The sequence below is a fragment of the Bactrocera dorsalis genome, chromosome 2, assembly GCF_023373825.1.
Source record: "Bactrocera dorsalis isolate Fly_Bdor chromosome 2, ASM2337382v1, whole genome shotgun sequence".
In the NCBI taxonomy this organism is placed as follows: Eukaryota; Metazoa; Arthropoda; class Insecta; order Diptera; family Tephritidae; genus Bactrocera; species Bactrocera dorsalis.
Genome location: NC_064304.1, coordinates 14,584,494 through 14,603,116, shown reverse-complemented (window position 1 = coordinate 14,603,116; position 18,623 = coordinate 14,584,494). Strand labels below are relative to the sequence as shown.

General features: G+C 37.8%; 1 protein-coding gene across 5 annotated transcripts in view; it reads right to left on the bottom strand.

Moving 5' to 3' along the window:
- The window catches only part of LOC105227625 (neural cell adhesion molecule 1), a 291,474-nt gene that overhangs the window by 41,236 nt on the left and 231,615 nt on the right, over positions 1–18,623 (bottom strand). For all 5 annotated transcript variants that reach the window (XM_049448693.1, XM_049448692.1, XM_049448694.1 and 2 more), the window contains exons 14-15: positions 15,433–15,607; positions 4,310–4,589 (exon numbers count right to left, since the gene is read on the bottom strand). In XM_049448693.1, coding sequence (XP_049304650.1) covers positions 4,310–4,589; positions 15,433–15,607 — 455 coding nt within the window. The remainder of the gene's footprint in view (positions 1–4,309; positions 4,590–15,432; positions 15,608–18,623) is intronic.

The following is an 18,623-nucleotide window of genomic DNA, read 5'->3' as shown; positions in this document are numbered from 1 at the left end:
CTTCAGAGTAAGCTAGCGAAGTGCTTGCAACTGATATTAACTTTTTTGACAAATTTGTGGCAAGCTCAAAACGTTTCATTGAGATATGAGCATCTAGTGATTGACTTTTAGGGGTTTTTGCATATCACAAAGGACTAACTATCTCCACTGTTCAAGTGTGCTTAAGCTTTACTTTTCGCGTGGGTATCAACCCGAAGAAATATATTTTCACTGAGGTGTTGTGACGTGACGTGATGAGATGTGACGTGTGGTGATGCGATGTGGGATGTTGCGGAACGTTCAAAAATAAATTATAACTTTCAGAAAAAGTAAAGGCACCGTGATCTATTGGATCTTCATTAGATAATTTCTCTTCTTCTGTATTCCTTAGATTTTTATTAATTTTAGTACCGAGCTTATAGAAACAGCTGTTATGTTTTTATATGCGCATAAGGGACTATACCACATGTATGAAAATATGCATGTGAAAACAATGTTGTATCCGAAATTTCGGTAAAATGTTGCATTCTATACTGGTTGGGAGATAGCGCTTATGCCCTTACTCTCTCAGTTGCTATTATTTTGGGGTCTTTTGCAAAGCTTTTGATTTTCTACACAACTGAAAGACCGCGGCGATTTATATCTTATTCCAGTTCAGACGTGACTTATTTCATTCGATAGACTCTCTTTGAAGTAAAAATTTAGTTAAAACTGAGTTTGGTGCGATAAACAGATAATAATCGTTCATTTTACCACAACAGAAACAGAACAGAAACGTTTAAAAAATATTTATTGATTTTGGTTTTGCTATTATTTTCTTTTAGATACTTATGATCTCAAGCTTCAAAACGATATAATGCGGAAGAAACCAAGAAGCAAATGTTATAACGAGCTAACATTTTTTACGATTAGTGCCTTTGAAATATGCTACATTATGATCAAAAAATGTCCAAATCTAGCCTAAGTACCGAATATTTGAACACCAGTATCTTTAGTTTTTTTTATGAAAAATCAGGAATCAGGGATCAGGGATAATCTTGTACTGACAATAGTATATCTGTGTGTCGAAAATTGGTTTAATTGTTTCAATACTTCTCCCAAATCCCATATAATTGATATACATATTTTCTAACTTCCAAGTGACTTTATACCGCGTTGATCAGCGTTTTACTGATGACAGCGTATTTTTGTGCCTAAAATGTATAAAATTAAACGAAAGTTAAGCTAGCCCTCATATGAAAAACATATAACATTCGGGTGACTTTACTGCATATAATTGTTAATGGTATGTGAGGTTCCTTAATGAATCTCAAGGCACACTTTATGTGGTACATTTATAGTACGTAGTAATGACAAGAATAGATAAAAACTTGTCGATTCTACGCCCAATTTCTATACGCTGCATTCATATGTATAATAATTTTCATTTTCTAACAACCCTTTGTCGAATATGTCGGCCAAAAAATGGAATTAACTCGTGAACATTTTCGTGCGATCATTTTTCACAACTTTCGACGTGGATTATCACGACAAGAGTGCATCGATGAACTAAAATCTTTGTATGGCTATGAAGCACCATCCTATAGCACTGTGAAAAACTGGTACAACGAATTCAATCGTGGCCGACGCTCGCTCAAAGACGAATTCCGTGAAGGTCGTCCAAAAACAGCCGTTGTGCCAGAAAACAACGATGCCGTACGTGAACTGATAATGCAAGACCGTCATGTAACATACCTTCAGATAGAGGCATGCCTATACATTTCTCCCACCAGCATACATTCGATATTGCATAAACACCTGGCAATAAAAAAAGGTTTCTTCTCGTTGGATCCCGCACAATTTGACAATCGCTCAAAAAAAGGCTCGTGTGGATTGGTGTAAAGAAATGCTGAAAAAATACGATCGCGGTGCTTCAAAAGACGTTTATAAGATCGTCACAGGTGACGAATCATGGATCTATGCGTATGAGCCCGAAACAAAACAGCAATCAACCGTGTGGGTCTTCCAAGACGAACCAAATCCAACGAAAAAAAAAAACATTTTCGTCGATAAATATGGCTATTTTCATTATTAGGCCAGAAATATATATAGTAGCCCTCGTATCAATACTCTTGTTATTACATTATTGTAAGATATTTAAAGTTTACTTCTACATACATAAATAAAGAAATAAGCTTTCTATTACCTACAATGCTCAGGCTTATTTGATCAGCACGCTCACTAAGCAGGTACTCTATGGCGTATAAGTAACTTGCAGTGTGCACTTTTGTATTCCACCACTACTGTCGTAAGCACACACAAACAATTGCATGCAACAAGAACTTAGAAAGGTGTGGTAATAAAAACGAGGCAGTGAATCAGTGATATTTGAATGGCCTTGGCCCGCCTTGGACCGCGCACTTTGCGTGCAACCATAAATTTTCTGACTAAATAATTTTCACATAATTTTTATGCAACTGGCAACTGCTTTTAAGACTTTGCCTGCCGCATAACTTGTAATTAGCGTTTCCCCAGCACAAACACACACTTACACATAGACAAATAACTGTGTGGCAAGCGTGCTGCAACTTCTCATTTGTGCCGCGAGCTCAGTCTGTTTGACCGCTACATAAACTATGCCTGTTTGTCGTCTCTGCGGCGCGGATGTGGTGCAGGTGGTTCATTTTTCATGAGCTACACATTTTTCTGTTTGCACGCAGACGAAAGCGAAGCCACTAAACAAACAGTGTAACAGAACTTGCAACAAAGACTCTGCAGTCACAATAACAAGTGCAGTATTTATTCCTCACTACCATTCGGTGAGTGTGAAGGCAGGTGGTGTTAGCTGGGTGTTGCCATTTGGAGCGTAATGCGAGGCGGTTGCGTGAGTTCGCCGCGAGTTTTGCGTGAATTTGCGTAAATCTGCGTTTCCGCGTGGAGTTCAGAGCTCAACCGCTTGGGTCGGTGGGTCGGTAAGCGGCGGAAATGCCCGGATTCTTTTAATGTAAAGTTCCGCGCTTGAGCGAATGCTACTAATTACTTGGAGTTGAGAAGTTTGCTGGCGGTGCGCACACAGACAACCAGCGCCAGCGTCTGCGTGAGTTTGTCTTCGCGGTGTAGAAGACTAAAGTGGCGTCAGAAGTTGCACTTTGCCATTGCTGTAAGCTGCGGTAAATGCCAGTTAAGTTTGTGCAACTTCTATATAAACTACTGTTAACAGAAAATCTAGCAATTAGTGTCTGCTTAAGATTTGTATGCTAAGTATGTTGCAAGTAGTAATGACATACTTACATATAGTAAATGAAATGGTGAAATGATGAAAGCGTTTCTGTTTTGCGTGTTCAGTGTGATGCTGGCACAAGCTGGACAACATTTACTTTATAAATATTAAAAAGTATGCTTCGAGGTAAGACGTATTGTGTCTGATTAAAATCATTCGACCCACAGGTCTAAACCAGCGCTTTTAGGGTCAAGCTTTGTGTAATTCTTAGAAGTGAAGATTTTTATCTTTCGTTCAAATTTCATCATCCCCTTGCCGCGTGTCGTACTACAACTTTCTGTATTAATACATTCATATATATTTACTCCCACTACTGGGGAGAGTCCAGTAGGAACCTCTACAATTGTGATAAGATGAGCTTTGCTAAGATAAAGTAGTTCAGAAGATGTTCTAAGTTCTTCCCCAGGCCAAAAGGATCTTGCAGTCGCAGAGAAGCGATTCGTCGACCAATGCTGGTCTATAAGATCAGTGTTAAAGCGCAAAATGTGGTATGAGTGCCTAGTTAGATTATAGGCGAGATCTTCGGCTTGGCAGTTTCCAGCGCTTCCGCTAGGACCAGGCATCCAAACGAGTCTGATGATGAAGAAGAATGATGATATTGCTAGTAAAAACAGACAATCCTTGATTAACATTGAGATCACAGTTTGCGAGCTCTGCTGTCGGAGTGAAAGCTTAGCTTCCTGAATGAAGTTGCAACCCGGAGCAGTAAATCTACTGCTTGCTACCTTAAAAGCAGTCACTTCTATATAAGAAACGCTACAGTAAGCCGGTAGCCTACAACTAAACTTGAGGGAGAGCTACTTACAAAGACACACCAAACGCACTACGATTCGAGCAGAGAAGTAGCGGAATATGATTATACAAATATAAATTAAAATATCTTATCTGACCAAGTTCATCCACAAAATAGATAAACTATCTACTTAAGCTTTAAACGCTTACAAAAAGCGACCCCACTCAACTTCCCACGAACACCTATTTCATCACTAAATGCATATGTTTCTAATCGTCTACATTTATCCCATAAAAAACTGAAAAAAAAAATTAACTACAAACTACTTGTCCACTTACCGCATACTTTTGCGCACATCCTGCGGTTCAGGTGGTCGCGGTCGATGCCTGCAGACGACCACAATACCCGCGACGATAATTGACGTTACAATGACGGCACCTATCGCCACCACGGCGGCCAGTATGAGTAGCTGCGACTGCTGTTTCTCATGTCCATGCACATTGATGCTGGCGCCCGCACCCGCCGCCACGCCGCTACCGCTAGCGCTGGCGCTCAGGCCGCCACTTGAATGGTGTGTCGTTTCCGCCGGTGTGGGATCCTCGGAGAGTATGGACTCGTCTGCAATAAAATAATTGTGAATGGTTGAGAGAGAAAAAAATGTAAAAACAATTTGCACACACATAACCTCAAAAAAGTGAAAGTGAATAAAAAACCCCGTTACAAAATGTGAAAACGAGTTGTATATTCGTAGGGCGCCCATAAGCGGTCCAAACCTCTTGCAAATTTGCTGTGAAATGTGCGCGCTGTGCAAAATGCAGCGCCATATTAACGCGTACTTAGTGCACAGTTAAATAGATTACACATACACATCGACGAGTTAGCTGTATGTTAGTATGCATATGTAGATTAATGTGCATAAGTGCACACACATATCGCGCAAAAGTTGAAGGTAGTTGCCAAGTACTTCACTTTTTCCCAGCGTGATACGCGTGAGCACATTTTCCACTCAAGCTGTTGCCTGTGTGTATGTGTGTGTGCGCTCATCGACTTACATTCAGACATATGCCACTAAAGCATATTTGCTCTATATTTGCTTAAAATTAGTTTACTTTAATCTCATTCCAAGCATACTTCCTTTCACATTCATTTCGATGAGCTTCCAGCAATCCATGCGGTTCTAAAATTACCTTCAAAATGAGGAGGTAATTAATTCGTGACTATTTAGTTTGTGGAATATATTTTATTTCGATTTGAATCAGCCATAAAAATAAATTTGTACTGACATGCGGAGCTAAGTTATTACAGCTTACTCAAAACAACGAGCGTATAGAAATACAATATGTGGTTAAGCCTAAAATTTAGCGAACTCTAGAATTTTGAGATACATGTATAGAAAGAAAAGGTATTTTCTAAAGTAAAAATAGATTAAAAAAAATTTCAAGGAAAAAATAGTAAAGATTATAAGACAAGTAGACATATAAAAAAGTATCTATATCCACGAAGATAAAACTCTGCAAAGGAAAAAATTTATTTTTGATTTCTTTTCTGAAAAATTTTCAATTTCAAATTCCGCTTATATTTTTACAAGGCAAAGGTATTTTGCTTGAAATGTTACATTTCAATTTTCTTGCAGCTCGCGTTTTACGCTATTCATTGGCAGCAGCTTTGTTCCCCTTCATACAGCAAGCTCTCTCATTTCACCATTCTTGCAGTTTTTCCACACACTAAACGCTCAAGTTTGTTTGGCTAATAGCTTTTATGCTCCAGCGCAGGCTGCGCATATGTATGTACATATATGTTTCACTTATACCAATCCTTACATCATTACATACTTACAATATGCGCATGTGTGTGTGTGTGAGTATGTGGTTGTATGGTGATGAAAATTGAAATTAGTTGCCTGAATGTGGGTGTGAAAGCCATAGTTGCCAACATTTACTCACTTAACTGTGCCACACACACACATCCACAACGTGTACGTGTATGTGTATGTGTGTGGCGATGCCTGCGGGCGAGGACAAGCAAGTTTATGACTTCGCAAATGGTTGAAAACCGAGCATCGAACGGACATAACTGCCTCAAAATTGCCTGTGTGCCCGCCCAGGCTAGATATGCTGGGGATAATAATTTGCCAAGCCATTTCACAATTCTTTAATTTTAACATATTGCTGCAGTGCTTATGATATGAAGTGAGTATTTTTTCCGAAGATCTGGCAGCAATGTGCATAGTTGGCGGGTATGTGAGACTTAGTCCTCTGAATTTGGTTGGCATTGAGAAATTTATAAAGTAATAACTGTGCTTTATAAATTAGAATAAATTAGATGTGTTTTTTTAGTGGATTTGAAGTGATTTTCGGGATTCTATTGAACTTATTGGGAGATTAATTTAATTTACTAAAATATTTAAATTTTTTTTTGTATCAGATGGCCATAAGGGTAGGAATCTCGGAGTAGAAGACACGACCTTTTTCCCCCTCTACTTCAAGAACTCATAACGCAATGAAACAATTGTTTTTGTTTAATTATTTTTTTGTATTCTCATCTATAAACAACTCTCTTGGATCATTCCTGAACACTACTGTAGCGTTTAATAAAGTCTCTACAGAGTTTATTCTGAATAGTAGGTGTTGTTCCTGCTATACAACGCTGGTCCAGAAGTCTTTTGACCCCTAGACTAAAATGGCCAAGGAAATCGGTAGAGGTTACCTGCAAGTTGGAGTGCTATTACCGCTACTATGGACATTAGTGGTGAATAAACTGCTAAGGAGCTTGAACGAAAAAGCCCCTATGGAAGTGGCATATGTGATCGATATTGCCATCTTAATAACAGAACTTTCGGATACAGATCACTGGGTAATGGTGATTGAGCAAACATCGACTAAATGTTCTGACCTGTAAAGAAAATCAAAACCCAATGGAATGGATACCTGGATGCAAAACTTGAAAATTCAAGTACAAAACGGCCTATATGCACTCGATAGAAGAAACTAGGTACATAAGCAGAATTCTAACTGGTCACTGGATAATGGTGATGGCGACACATCGACTAAATGTTCTGATCCGTAAAGATCAAGACCAATGGAATGGATACCTTTCTATAGAATGGAAACAATGGAGTATCTCTAGTGCACTTGTTCCGTATTGGAAAGACTAAGCTGTAAGCATTTGGGGTCTCCACGGCTTGATGCACTGGAGGAGGTTTTGTTAGTGAAGCCGTAGGCGTGTTAAAATTCACGTCCAGTGAAAGCATCCTAAAGAATGACTACTCCTTACGGACCTAGTACGTGAACTCCATCTGGTACCGCAAACGACCAAAACTGGTATGTGCGTGGCTATTGGCCTAACAGATTATCCTAACCTAGTCTAGCCTATAAATCACATTAAAGCAGAAACTTCAATACTCTCCAATTATCAATGGCAAAGATAGATTTTAATCTCTGCTCTACCGCAGATCGTAATGAGCTTCTTAGAAAAGAACTGTTTGCGATAATTTTTTTTTTTGAAGAACTTAGATATTTTTCTTCGAGTTTTAACTATTCATAACCCCAAACTCCAATATTACACCTACTCAATACAGGAATTTAACTCATAATAGCTTCTACATTCCGCACCTCAACCTCAACTGTGATCACTTTCGAGGTGAAAGTTCGAGGTGAAAGTGTATATAAAAGGTTAAAGGTTAAATGAGGCACACATGTAAATAATGGCACAACGAATTGCCGTTTAATTTTATTATTTCGTGCATGTTCAAAATTTTATTTCATTGTGTGTGGGTGTATGTGTGTGTGGGTAAGACTGTTTAATATGCCGATATGCCGGCAATTGTTTTTATTGAGCCGCTTATGATTTGCTTAATGTGCACCTTTAACCGGCAAAAGTCTTTCGGAATCACTTAAGCGCCCCTGCGCCGCTCGCTAACGCTTCGGCTCGCTGCTGTGCTCTTGGCTGCTGGCTCATTTGCCTTCGATCGAATTTATATTTACGTCAAAGTATCCGCATTTATTTGATATTTAAGCGGTAACGGCATATTGTTTTATGGCCACGTTAAGCAGCAAAGCCACATAAATTATAGGAAAATAAATTTAAGATGCGATATCCTGCGCCACAAACAACAACAGCACCACGGCACAACAGTTAACGGCAGCGCACGTACACGGAGAGCTTCCTACGAGCGGCACTCGCTTTGTTTAAGCTTGGGTGTTCTTGTTGCGGCAGCAAGGGCGGCATGAGGCGCAGGAAAATGACCATAAAATATTGCCAGCCGAGTCAACGCTACTCACGGCATTAAGCGCCCAGAGCGATTTTCGATTCCAACAACGTACATTAATATGCACACATACAGGCTATACGAACTGCGCGTACGCTCCTATAATATTACCCATTTTACATGTGCGTGAGTGCGTGTGCTCCAAATCCGACGCTTGGCATATTTCGGAACTCTTAATGTGCCTGTGATTAGAACAAGAAGTCATGGGTGCCTCATTGGAGCGAGCGTCGGACTCCCCAAATGCCTGTATAAATGCAGAAAAATTGCGATTGCCGAAAGGGCCCGCACAAAGGAGTGAAAGTAAAAAAAAGAGCTGCAAATAACATAAAAAAAATAAAAACAACTCCTATGTGCATAGTAAATCCCTTTCGTTTGTTGCCGCCATTTAAGAGACGAAGCGTGCCGAGTGGCAGACGAACGGTCGCTGTAGACTTTGCATGGCGCAACTTGTTATTCTAAGAGGCAAGCGTATGTGTTTCGCTCTTGTTTTTTTGCCATTAAAATGGCTCATAATTGTTGCCCGCTGTTGCTGCGCTCTGCCACAAACACATGCATATGTTTGTGCGCCGCGCATTTCCACATTTGTTTAAGTAACTGTTTGTTATGAAATGCTTTTGGGCAGCTACTTCCACAGCCACATACATATATGCATGTGTGCGGTCTACTTTAGCTCTCACACACTCCTTAAACACGCTTTAACTACCGGCTGGCGTCCCATGCCATACTTTTCCTGCAACATTTTACGCTTTAACGGTAATAATGCGGCAATTGTTTGCCAGTAATCTGAGCTATTGTCTAGCGCACGTGGTCAGACCGTCGGGGGCGCAATGGCTGTGTAGCAGCGGGAATTTATGTGGAATGAACGTGTTGTTGGCATAATATTAAAGCCAGCATTCGTACTCCCACATATACACACAAATACATATACACATATACACGTGGTAGTGTGTTGGTATTGTGGCTTTAATATACATAAGAATATATATATATTTTACTAAAACCTACAATACTTGTGTGTATTATCCTAGAAAATCATCTTGAGCGCATTCATTCAATTGCGTATAGAGAAAATGTTACTCATACGCCTCGGCGGTCTAAGAAGGCTCAGCATTGTAATGTATTGCTTTGAAGTGCAGTAATTATGTAACAAAAGCGCATTTTGCGTTAGACTATTTGCAACTAACGAAGTCATTTAATTGCGGCTTTTTCATCTTCTTGAGCGAAGTACTACTCTCGCAATCGGATTACAGCGTATGCACTCGGTAACTTTGGTGTTGTAAGTCATATATTTGAGAGGCAGCGAGTTATGAGTGCTATAAATCAAAGCGGTTGTATTATAGTGTGAAAGTGTAGTGTGTGGTAGTTCTTGGGAATATTTGCAACACGCTCAGCAAGTGCTAAATATAGTGTCTGTGAGTATAAGTACCTGGAGCGAATAGAACTAAGCCCTGGCGATGAATAGGTAGTAAAATTATTGACTTTTGGTTGACTTAGCAATCAAAGGAAACCTGGATGATTGCTCTAAACTTGATTTTACTACAGTGCGGTATATGTATAATTCGTTCTGTATATTAAGAATTCTAATATACAAACTTTCGCATATAAATCTTTAGCAAGATTTCAAGCAGCAGACGAACACTTTTACAAATAAATTTAAAAATACTTAACGCACTCTCCTTCATTGACGAAAAAGAATTACAAATATATATTTATTATATATATTTAATTAAATGTCTAAAAAGTCCAACTACAGACCCACTCAGTTGCAGTTAGTTGCCTTAAACTTTTACAGAAGTAAGTGCCTCCCTTAACGCTCTTTAACAAAAACGAAACAATATTCCATTGATTCATAATTTTCGGAGAAGTGCAGGTCAAGAAATGTGTTACAAATTGCCACTTTGTTTGCTTATAATTGATTGAACATTTGCACCAATATTTATTATTCTTTTGCGCGTTGTATACGAACACTCACAGTGACTAAGGAAAGTATGTAAACAATTGAAAGTTGATAAGAATAATGATTGTATGGGAATAGCTGAATATTTGTTATTTTAAAATCACTCCAAATATAGCAAAGTTTCTTTTATAATGTGCCACTAAATGCTTTAAGAGTTTTTTCTGGCTCACACCGCCAAATATTTTGCAGATTTTACCCTGCATCAGGAGACTTAGCTTTACATATATCATGTGTGTTAAACTGTATAAGGGAAAAGATAATGTTTCGACATCACCCTAAATGATGGCAATATTTTTTTTGTATTAAAAAACAATGTTCGAGGAGTAGGCATATATATTTATCGAAGTCACACCTAATAGAAACACTGCCATATGAAAGAAACCGATATTTGTAATTAAATTTCCGGAAAAATTATATTTCCTATTTATGTATTTTGCTAAGTTGGTAAGACTGTCATAAAATTTAAAGAACCGTTGGTTTTGCATAGATCGTATATGTACTAGAAAGTGTACTCAAATACCGGAAGAAATATTTTCTGTGTAACTTTGAGTAGAAGAATGAGGAATTTTATTTTAATTTTCTCTAGAAAAAACTGAAATATTCAAATGGTATATAGGAATGTATATATTCTGTATTTTTTTTTTTTTTTTTTTATTTTAATAATTTAGTGAAAAAGCGATAGTAGGATAATTTTTGAACATTTACCGAAATATTTTTTTTGTTTTGGTATTATTTATTGGGAGCTTTGTTTAAAAATAATGAAATTTTTCGTAAACAAAAATTATTAAGTCGTCTTTAATAATGTTAACGCCTTTAAAGTAGCCCCATTCGATATTATGCATTGATACAAGCGCTGTTCAAATCGTCGAACCACTTCTCTAACCCGATTATTGGGATAATCTTTAGCTCTTTCAGCGAACTTTTTAAGGTCCTCTCTGTATTTGGAAATACAAAAAACTCATACGCAGCATGGCTCCTGGCGTATTCCATATAGAGGGAGGCTGGGGCATCGCTTTAGTATTGCATTTGGTCAAGAATTCACGAACAAATCTTTTGCTCCATGTTTTTTTTAAACGAAAATCGTCAAGCTCAATAAATACACGTCTCGGCTTAGCGGCTTCTACGAAAGTAGTAAGCAAAGAATGCAGATGAAAAGTTTATCGTATGGCATCCATAGCAACATAATAAAATATTTGACTCTCCAAACCAGCGAAATTTTCATTTTAAAATTCGCATTACTTTTTGAACACTCCTCAATCATTATTCACAAGAGTCCTTATAGAAAAAATGTTAATATTTTGCTTCGGAAAAATTTTATATTTTCAGATTTTCACATCAGACCACAAATTTAACAAAAATAGACTCCGTTCATTTCCACAAGATTTTACGTATGCGTACTTTACTCAATCACTATATACCAGCACAGGATGCCTCACACATTCACACATGTATACTTCTAATGAAACTTACACGAATAAAGCAAGAAAAGCGATTTGACCATTAGTTGTATAAAAACACATTGCCATACCTTTTGTATTTGTATTTCAGCTAAAATGCCGACAATAAACAGCGTTATTTGTGTCATTATTTCACTTTACCGTTATTCATGTGCGCATAATTTGATGGCAAAAATTAGCAAAACACGGACAAATTGATTAATATCGCCATCAACGGAGATGAAATGTGTACAAAACTGTACTAAAATGCTGATGGACGAGCGATGAATAAGCTTATTGCGCACACGCACACAAACAGTTATACAAATGTGCAACTACATACATATATGTGCACATAAGTGGTGGCAATCACCAATGAAAGTCAAATAAATTATTAGTTGCTGTTTGGCGCTCGCTAGCCATACATAAATGCATACACACACACATACATATAAATATATACATACATACGCATATATAATATATGTGTGTATCTTTGCAGTATATTCATAATCTTCTGCTTGCGAAAAAAACAAGTTCCCTGCGCTTGTTTGTGCGTCTGTTTACAAGTGTTTCGCATTCATTTACAGCGCAATATTTGTAAGTGGCAAAAGAACTGTGGCGTCGCTGGCGACACAACTCATAAAATCGCCATAAAGCAGCAATCAAAACACAAATAAAAGTTATGGCAAAAAATGCGCCAGCAAATGAAATCATTTCTGTTTTTGTTTATGTAAATACATATGTATGTATGTATATATTATAGCTAAATGTAAGGCAATAAGTGAAGAAAAGCCATTTGGATGGGCGCAACTCGGGGTGAGAGGTTAAGTGCTTGCATGTGGGATCCCATTGAAGCTCTGAAGTAAGAAGAGTGCATAATGGTGTCAGGAAATCAGCTTAGGCTATATTTAGATATATTGCATAAACAAATTTATTTATAGCAATAGTTTTGTTTTGTAGAGTTCACATTAAGCTATAAAAATTTGAGGGTATAAATACTGAACGGGGTATATAAAGTTTGCCATGAAGGTGGTTTATCTTGTCAAATCTTTATATGAGAGTGTGCGGAGACCCTATAATGTATAATGTACATAAATAATCTGCATAATGAGCTGAGTCGATTTAGCCATGCTCATCTGTATGTTTATAAAGAAAGCAGTTCGCAGTTTTTGAGAAATTAGGTTTGAAATTTCGCTCACGTCTTTTACTCGCCAAGAATGAGCTCTCTTGCCGAAACCTCCGATATTGGACTATAGCATATAGCATATATATTTGAATATATTTACTATATATAATTTTCTTATAAGCTCCTTGACATACATACATATGTACATATCAACATGTATATATTTATTCCCATGTTCTTGGAATATCTGCTCTAATACAAATTCACGTGAACGTATACAATATGCATACGTTTACTTATTACACATTTGTGTACATACTACTTATACATATATATTTCATACGTATGTATCTATCAATTGATTGCTTTCTCGGAGCTTCCTTTCTTTCAACACTAATGCCGGTTTGGCGCATCCTGAGTTTCTTTTGATGACTGTCTCTTTCTTTCTTTTTTGGCTTCTCATTTTTTGTTTCTTACGATACTGTTTTTTTACGGCTAATACTTTATTTTTTGTTATTGTAATTTCACTTTCGTAATTGAAGGCGAAAACAAATTCTTAACGCTTCACTGTGCATGCACGCGTGCCAATTTGTGTACGTGTGCGTTAAGCTGAAGTTCTACACGCACACATACAGATGTATAGGACAGGATGACAGAAAATGAATAACTGTATATGCTACGGTAAAATGTGGTTGCAAAAGCTGAGCTTAAGCTGTAATGCAATAAATGAGGCGCACTTTAAAGGCCTAAAACAGGCAGGTATGAGAGGGTAAATAATAAAAAAAAAACTTCTCAATTGTGAACCTAGTTAAAAAATTGTATGTACTTTAACGACGAGGACTACTACTAGCACTTGCAGGGTAGTAAAGCATGAAGTTAAAACCCATCTGCAGAAGTTCATGAACTTCCTCGGCACTAATCAACATCACAGGTTAAGTTAAGCTAAATGGCTAGAACTGTCTTCCGGTTCACTCCGTGTCAGAAGGACCTTACGACTTCGCAGCTGGTGGTGGTTGCAGTTATTGAGACTGAGGTAATTGCACGCTCCTCAGCTCAACAGTTTCCTGCAATATTATTTTGGCCAGGCACCTTAATCAGTATAATCATAAAGTAAGTTGATTCTGGTTATAAGGAGTCTGGACATCCAGTCAGCAAAGTCAAGGCTAATATCGCTGCCCTACTATCGGCGTGGATAGAAACTACTCTAAAGAAAGCTGTGCTATGAAGCAGTAGATCTACCGCTACCTTTATGGCAGCTACCTCCACTATAAAGACGCTGCAGTGGTCAGGATGCTTAAAGCTAGTGTTGATGGAAAGTTCCCGACAATCTATTCCTTCACCAACCTTCCCCGCAAGCTTTGATCCGTAGAAAAGCTCACCGCCTCTCACCTACAGCATGTATGTGACAGGGCCACACCTTCCTCGGAAATGTAAGCGGAAAAACGACCGAGCTAGGTTCGGCGACCTGTTAATCCAAATATTTTGGAATGAAATCAAGGTGTGCGAAGATTCTGAATGTCCCACAGGACATAACTGTGTGAGTTCAAACAAGATTGGTATCTATTAAAAGATTGCTAACATTATCTAAAATATCTGTATATGTTAATTCGGTTTATTCTAAATCTTCTTTAGTGCTGTGTGGCACTAAAGCGCTCTGCATAATGGCGTTTCTTAGAACTTACTATCATAGATATACAAGTACAATAACCCACTAGGAAACGGAAAAAAACGTGCACTCTGAGAATAATTTTCAGTTTTTATACTTTCTTCTGCTATTTGCTTTGATTTAAGCATCCTCATCCATGTGATCAATAAGCACTCTTCCGAAAAAAACAGCTAAGAGAACTTGTCCTAAACGAAGCTTCTAAGTTCCAAGACAGACAAAGTAGAACAACGGAAGGCATAGTTTACAACAAAACTTAAAGTATAAGCTGCTGGCTTCAAAACAGCCTTTATTAATTCGCTCTCAGATATTTTCAAAGATAGTGCCAATTAATAGGATTATCTACGTGTCTTCAGGAAAGAATGTGAATTCGTAAAAAGAAAGTGGTTTAGACGATCAAATAACGAGAGCTCAAAATTTGTGCCCAATGAATAATCAGCAAGTATGCAAGTGAAAGGCTCTACAATTTCAAGCCAAAACATCAGGTTTTCGAATAGCACGCAGCGCGGCAAAGCAGTCTACTTGCAGGCAGCTAATGTAGAACTTTTCACATTGGTTGCAGCGATTGCCATAAGAGTTGCCGTTATACTCGAAGAAATCGAATTGATGATGTGAAATTGTGTTTGTATTGAACTGCCGAGGCAACCAAGCGAAGAATGAGCAAATGAAAAGAAGCTTTCGAGGCGCAGGCAGTTTACTTGGCATACACACAAGCAAGGAAAAAGCAAGCAAAGCCATCGATGCAAGCGCGCTCTCATACAAATGTGAGCTCAAGTATTTGCCTGTGTCGCAAAGTGTGTGAACTCATTTGAGTGGAAGACGTGCAAATTCAAGAAGTTGCCGAGCTATCGAGGCAAGAGGCACAAGGCAAAAGGTGTAAGTGGAAAGCTCCAGCCGAATACAAGCATTTTGGCGACATTCATTTCACAGCTTCCAACAAATAGCTGAGAGTGTTTGTAAATTTCTGCAAAAAACATCAAAAAAAATGGAAAAATTTAATGTGACTTACCGTAAGGTCCCAATTGTGCCGCCACTCGTACACGCTCGATTACGACCGGCGGCTCGCTGCGTCCCTTCGCATTAACGGCATACACGAGAAATTGATATTCTCGGCCCGGCTCCAAGCTGTTGAGACGAAATTGCGGTTGCGGCTCTTGCATGCGAAGTACCGGTGCTGACGTCGCCTGAAAGTATGCAAAATATGCGAATTCAAAAACAAAATTCTGCAAATAGCACGAACTCACACACACACGCGTATACACACACATTCTCATCCAAATAATGGCATAGAAAGTGAGCACAGATAAGAAAATGAAAGATGAAGTGTTGCAGAGCCTGCCATTGACCGGCCCATCATTGTTGGCAGCCTGCAATTTGTGGGCTCATGGCGAAATTATTCGAAAAGTTTCCTTTTATAGCGGCCAAATAGGAGCGCTCTCGGCTTGCATCATTCGAGGAGCGCTTCGACTTCGTTATTTTTCCTTTCATACATTTTGCTTGAATGTGAGAAATGTTTGCAGTAAATTTATGGTTTGGAAGTCGAGTCGTTTCCAATTGAATAGCCGTTAAGCAAATATGGCAGCGCTTTGTGCTTGACAGTCTTCAAAAACTCTGGCCGCGTTTTCTCACTAAGCCACTCAACATTGCACGCCATGCGAAACTATTTAAAACTTTCCGTTTGCAATCGCTTTAGAAAAGGATTTCGGCAAATTCGATTGAAATGTACAAAAAAGTGCTATAAATCTCCGTAATCGTTTTTGATGCAAGCGAAGTTCGCAATCAAGTATGATGGCTGCTGGTGCAAAGAAATTCGCGGGCTGGCGGCTTCCGCCTTTTCTTCAACTAAATAATATACAATGTTCTCAAATCTATGCCTTAAAAATTTAAGGCTTCTAATTGTTTTCTAACAAAAAATCTTTATAAAATATTTATTTTGCCCCTTTAGAAGTCTTTGGCTTTGGAATATCGAAAAAAAAAGAATTTCCAGAAAAAGTTGCAGGAATTTTTTTTTACTTTTATTATAGAAAGTTTATTAACAGAATGAATACTTAAAATATTTTTAATATTTACAAAAACAAATAAGGAAGGGCTAAGTTCGTATGTAACCGAACATCTTATATTCTTCTGCAAGGATCCCACCCGGTTAAATACTTTCAAGTGTTGGCAATATTTAAAAATTCAGCGAAATAACTGAACCTCATTGTTAGTCAAAATCGTTTTATGGATAACAATCGAAGCAAAAATTATATTAAATTATCCTCAACCGATTTTATCAATTTTAGCCAATACCACATTTTAATTAAATGCTTTCTGGGTTTCATTTAACCCGATTTTATTCATTTTAGACACAAAGATACACTAAAAAGACGCTCTCTCCTTTTCATTGAGATAACTCTCATATTAGCCGGTATATGCGGATTAAAGTCAACCGGAAGTTCGAAATTGCTTGTATTAAGTATATGGGGGCTAAGGGTAGTATTGATCTTTTCCAACCCATTTTTAAAACACGGTGACTTTGTATGCAATATTTCAATTATATATCGCACACATTGACCAATATTTTCGGTCAATAGTGAACTATATTAGACTGGGGTCCGCATATTTAAATAATGCCACAAACCGAATTTAGTTGAAATCGGTCGAGCAAGTCTGGAGAAGTGTGCTTTCACCGAAAAGATGGCTATTTGTTCAACTTTGACCCCGGCTCTTATAAACCTGCCGGATGCCACCTCGGTTTAAATTAAAGATATTGGCGTAAATTTCAAAGGTGTATGACTTTGCTAAAAATAGAATATTAATATTGCACTTAAATGTAGGCAACAAATAGGAACCTTTGATTAATTATGATAATATGTAAATAATAAAACTTATTATAGTCCAGACGTGCGGGAAAATGTTGTTGCAAAAATTCTTAAGTGGACTTTCCATAAAGTAACTATTTTGTGGAAAACAAAAAATGTTTATTGCCCACAACTGACAGAGACTGATTCAAAATGAGACCATAGCTTTTGGACATTTTATTTTAGTGCATGTGGTTACATAACTGGCAGATAGGACTATTTAACTACTATTGTAAGACTACTATGTAAGCATAAAATACCTGATTTTTAGTTTGACTTATGGAACATATGAATTGTGGCGTACTTGAAAGACCAGAACCAGTACAAAAATTATGGTATTTTTCTGGGTGACGATAAACTCATTTTAAATATTGAGTAATTTCTAGTAGCGCTGCGTATTTGCCTATTTTCCGAAAAATCTTCCTCTCAACTGATCTATATTAGATCCTATGAATATAAACATTATATTACTATTATGACTCTCATTACATAAGGCATCAAGGCTCTCTTTCCAGTTGAAATTTTTATACTCTCGCAACAAAGTTGCTAAAGAGAGTATTATAGTTTTGTTCAGATAACGGTTGTTTGTAAGTCCTAAAACTAAAAGAGTCAGATATAGGGTTATATATACCAAAGTGATCCGTCCGTCCGTGCAAGCTGTAACTTGAGTAAAAATTGAGATATCATGATGAAACTTGGTACACGTATTTCTTGGCTCCATAAGTTCGAAGATGGGCAAAATCGGCCCACTGCCACGCCCACAAAATGGCGGAAACCGAAAACCTATAAAGTGTCATAACTAAGCCATAAATAAAGATATTAAAGTGAAATTTGGCACAAAGGATCGCATTAGGAAGGGGCATATTTGGACGTAATTTTTTGGAAAAGTGGGCGTGGCCCCGCCCGCTAACAAGTTTTTTGTACATATCTCGGAAATTACTATAGCTATGTCAACCAAACTCTATAGAGTCGTTTCCTTCAGGCATTTCCATATACAGTTCAAAAATGGAAGAAATCGGATAATAACCACGCCCACCTCCCATACAAAGGTTATGTTGAAAATCACTAAAATTGCGTTAACCGACTAACAAAAAACGTCAGAAAAACTAAATTTTACGGAAGAAATAGCAAAAGGAAGCTGCACCCAGGCTTTTTTTAAAAATTGAAAATGGGCGTGGCGTCGCCCACTTATGGACCAAGAACCATATCTCAGGAACTACTCTACCGATTTCAATGAAATTCGGTATGTAATATTTTTTTAACACCCTGATGACATGTACGAAATATGGGTGAAATCGGTTCACAACCACGCCTTTTTCCAATATAACGCTATTTTGAATTCCATCTGATGCCTTCTCTG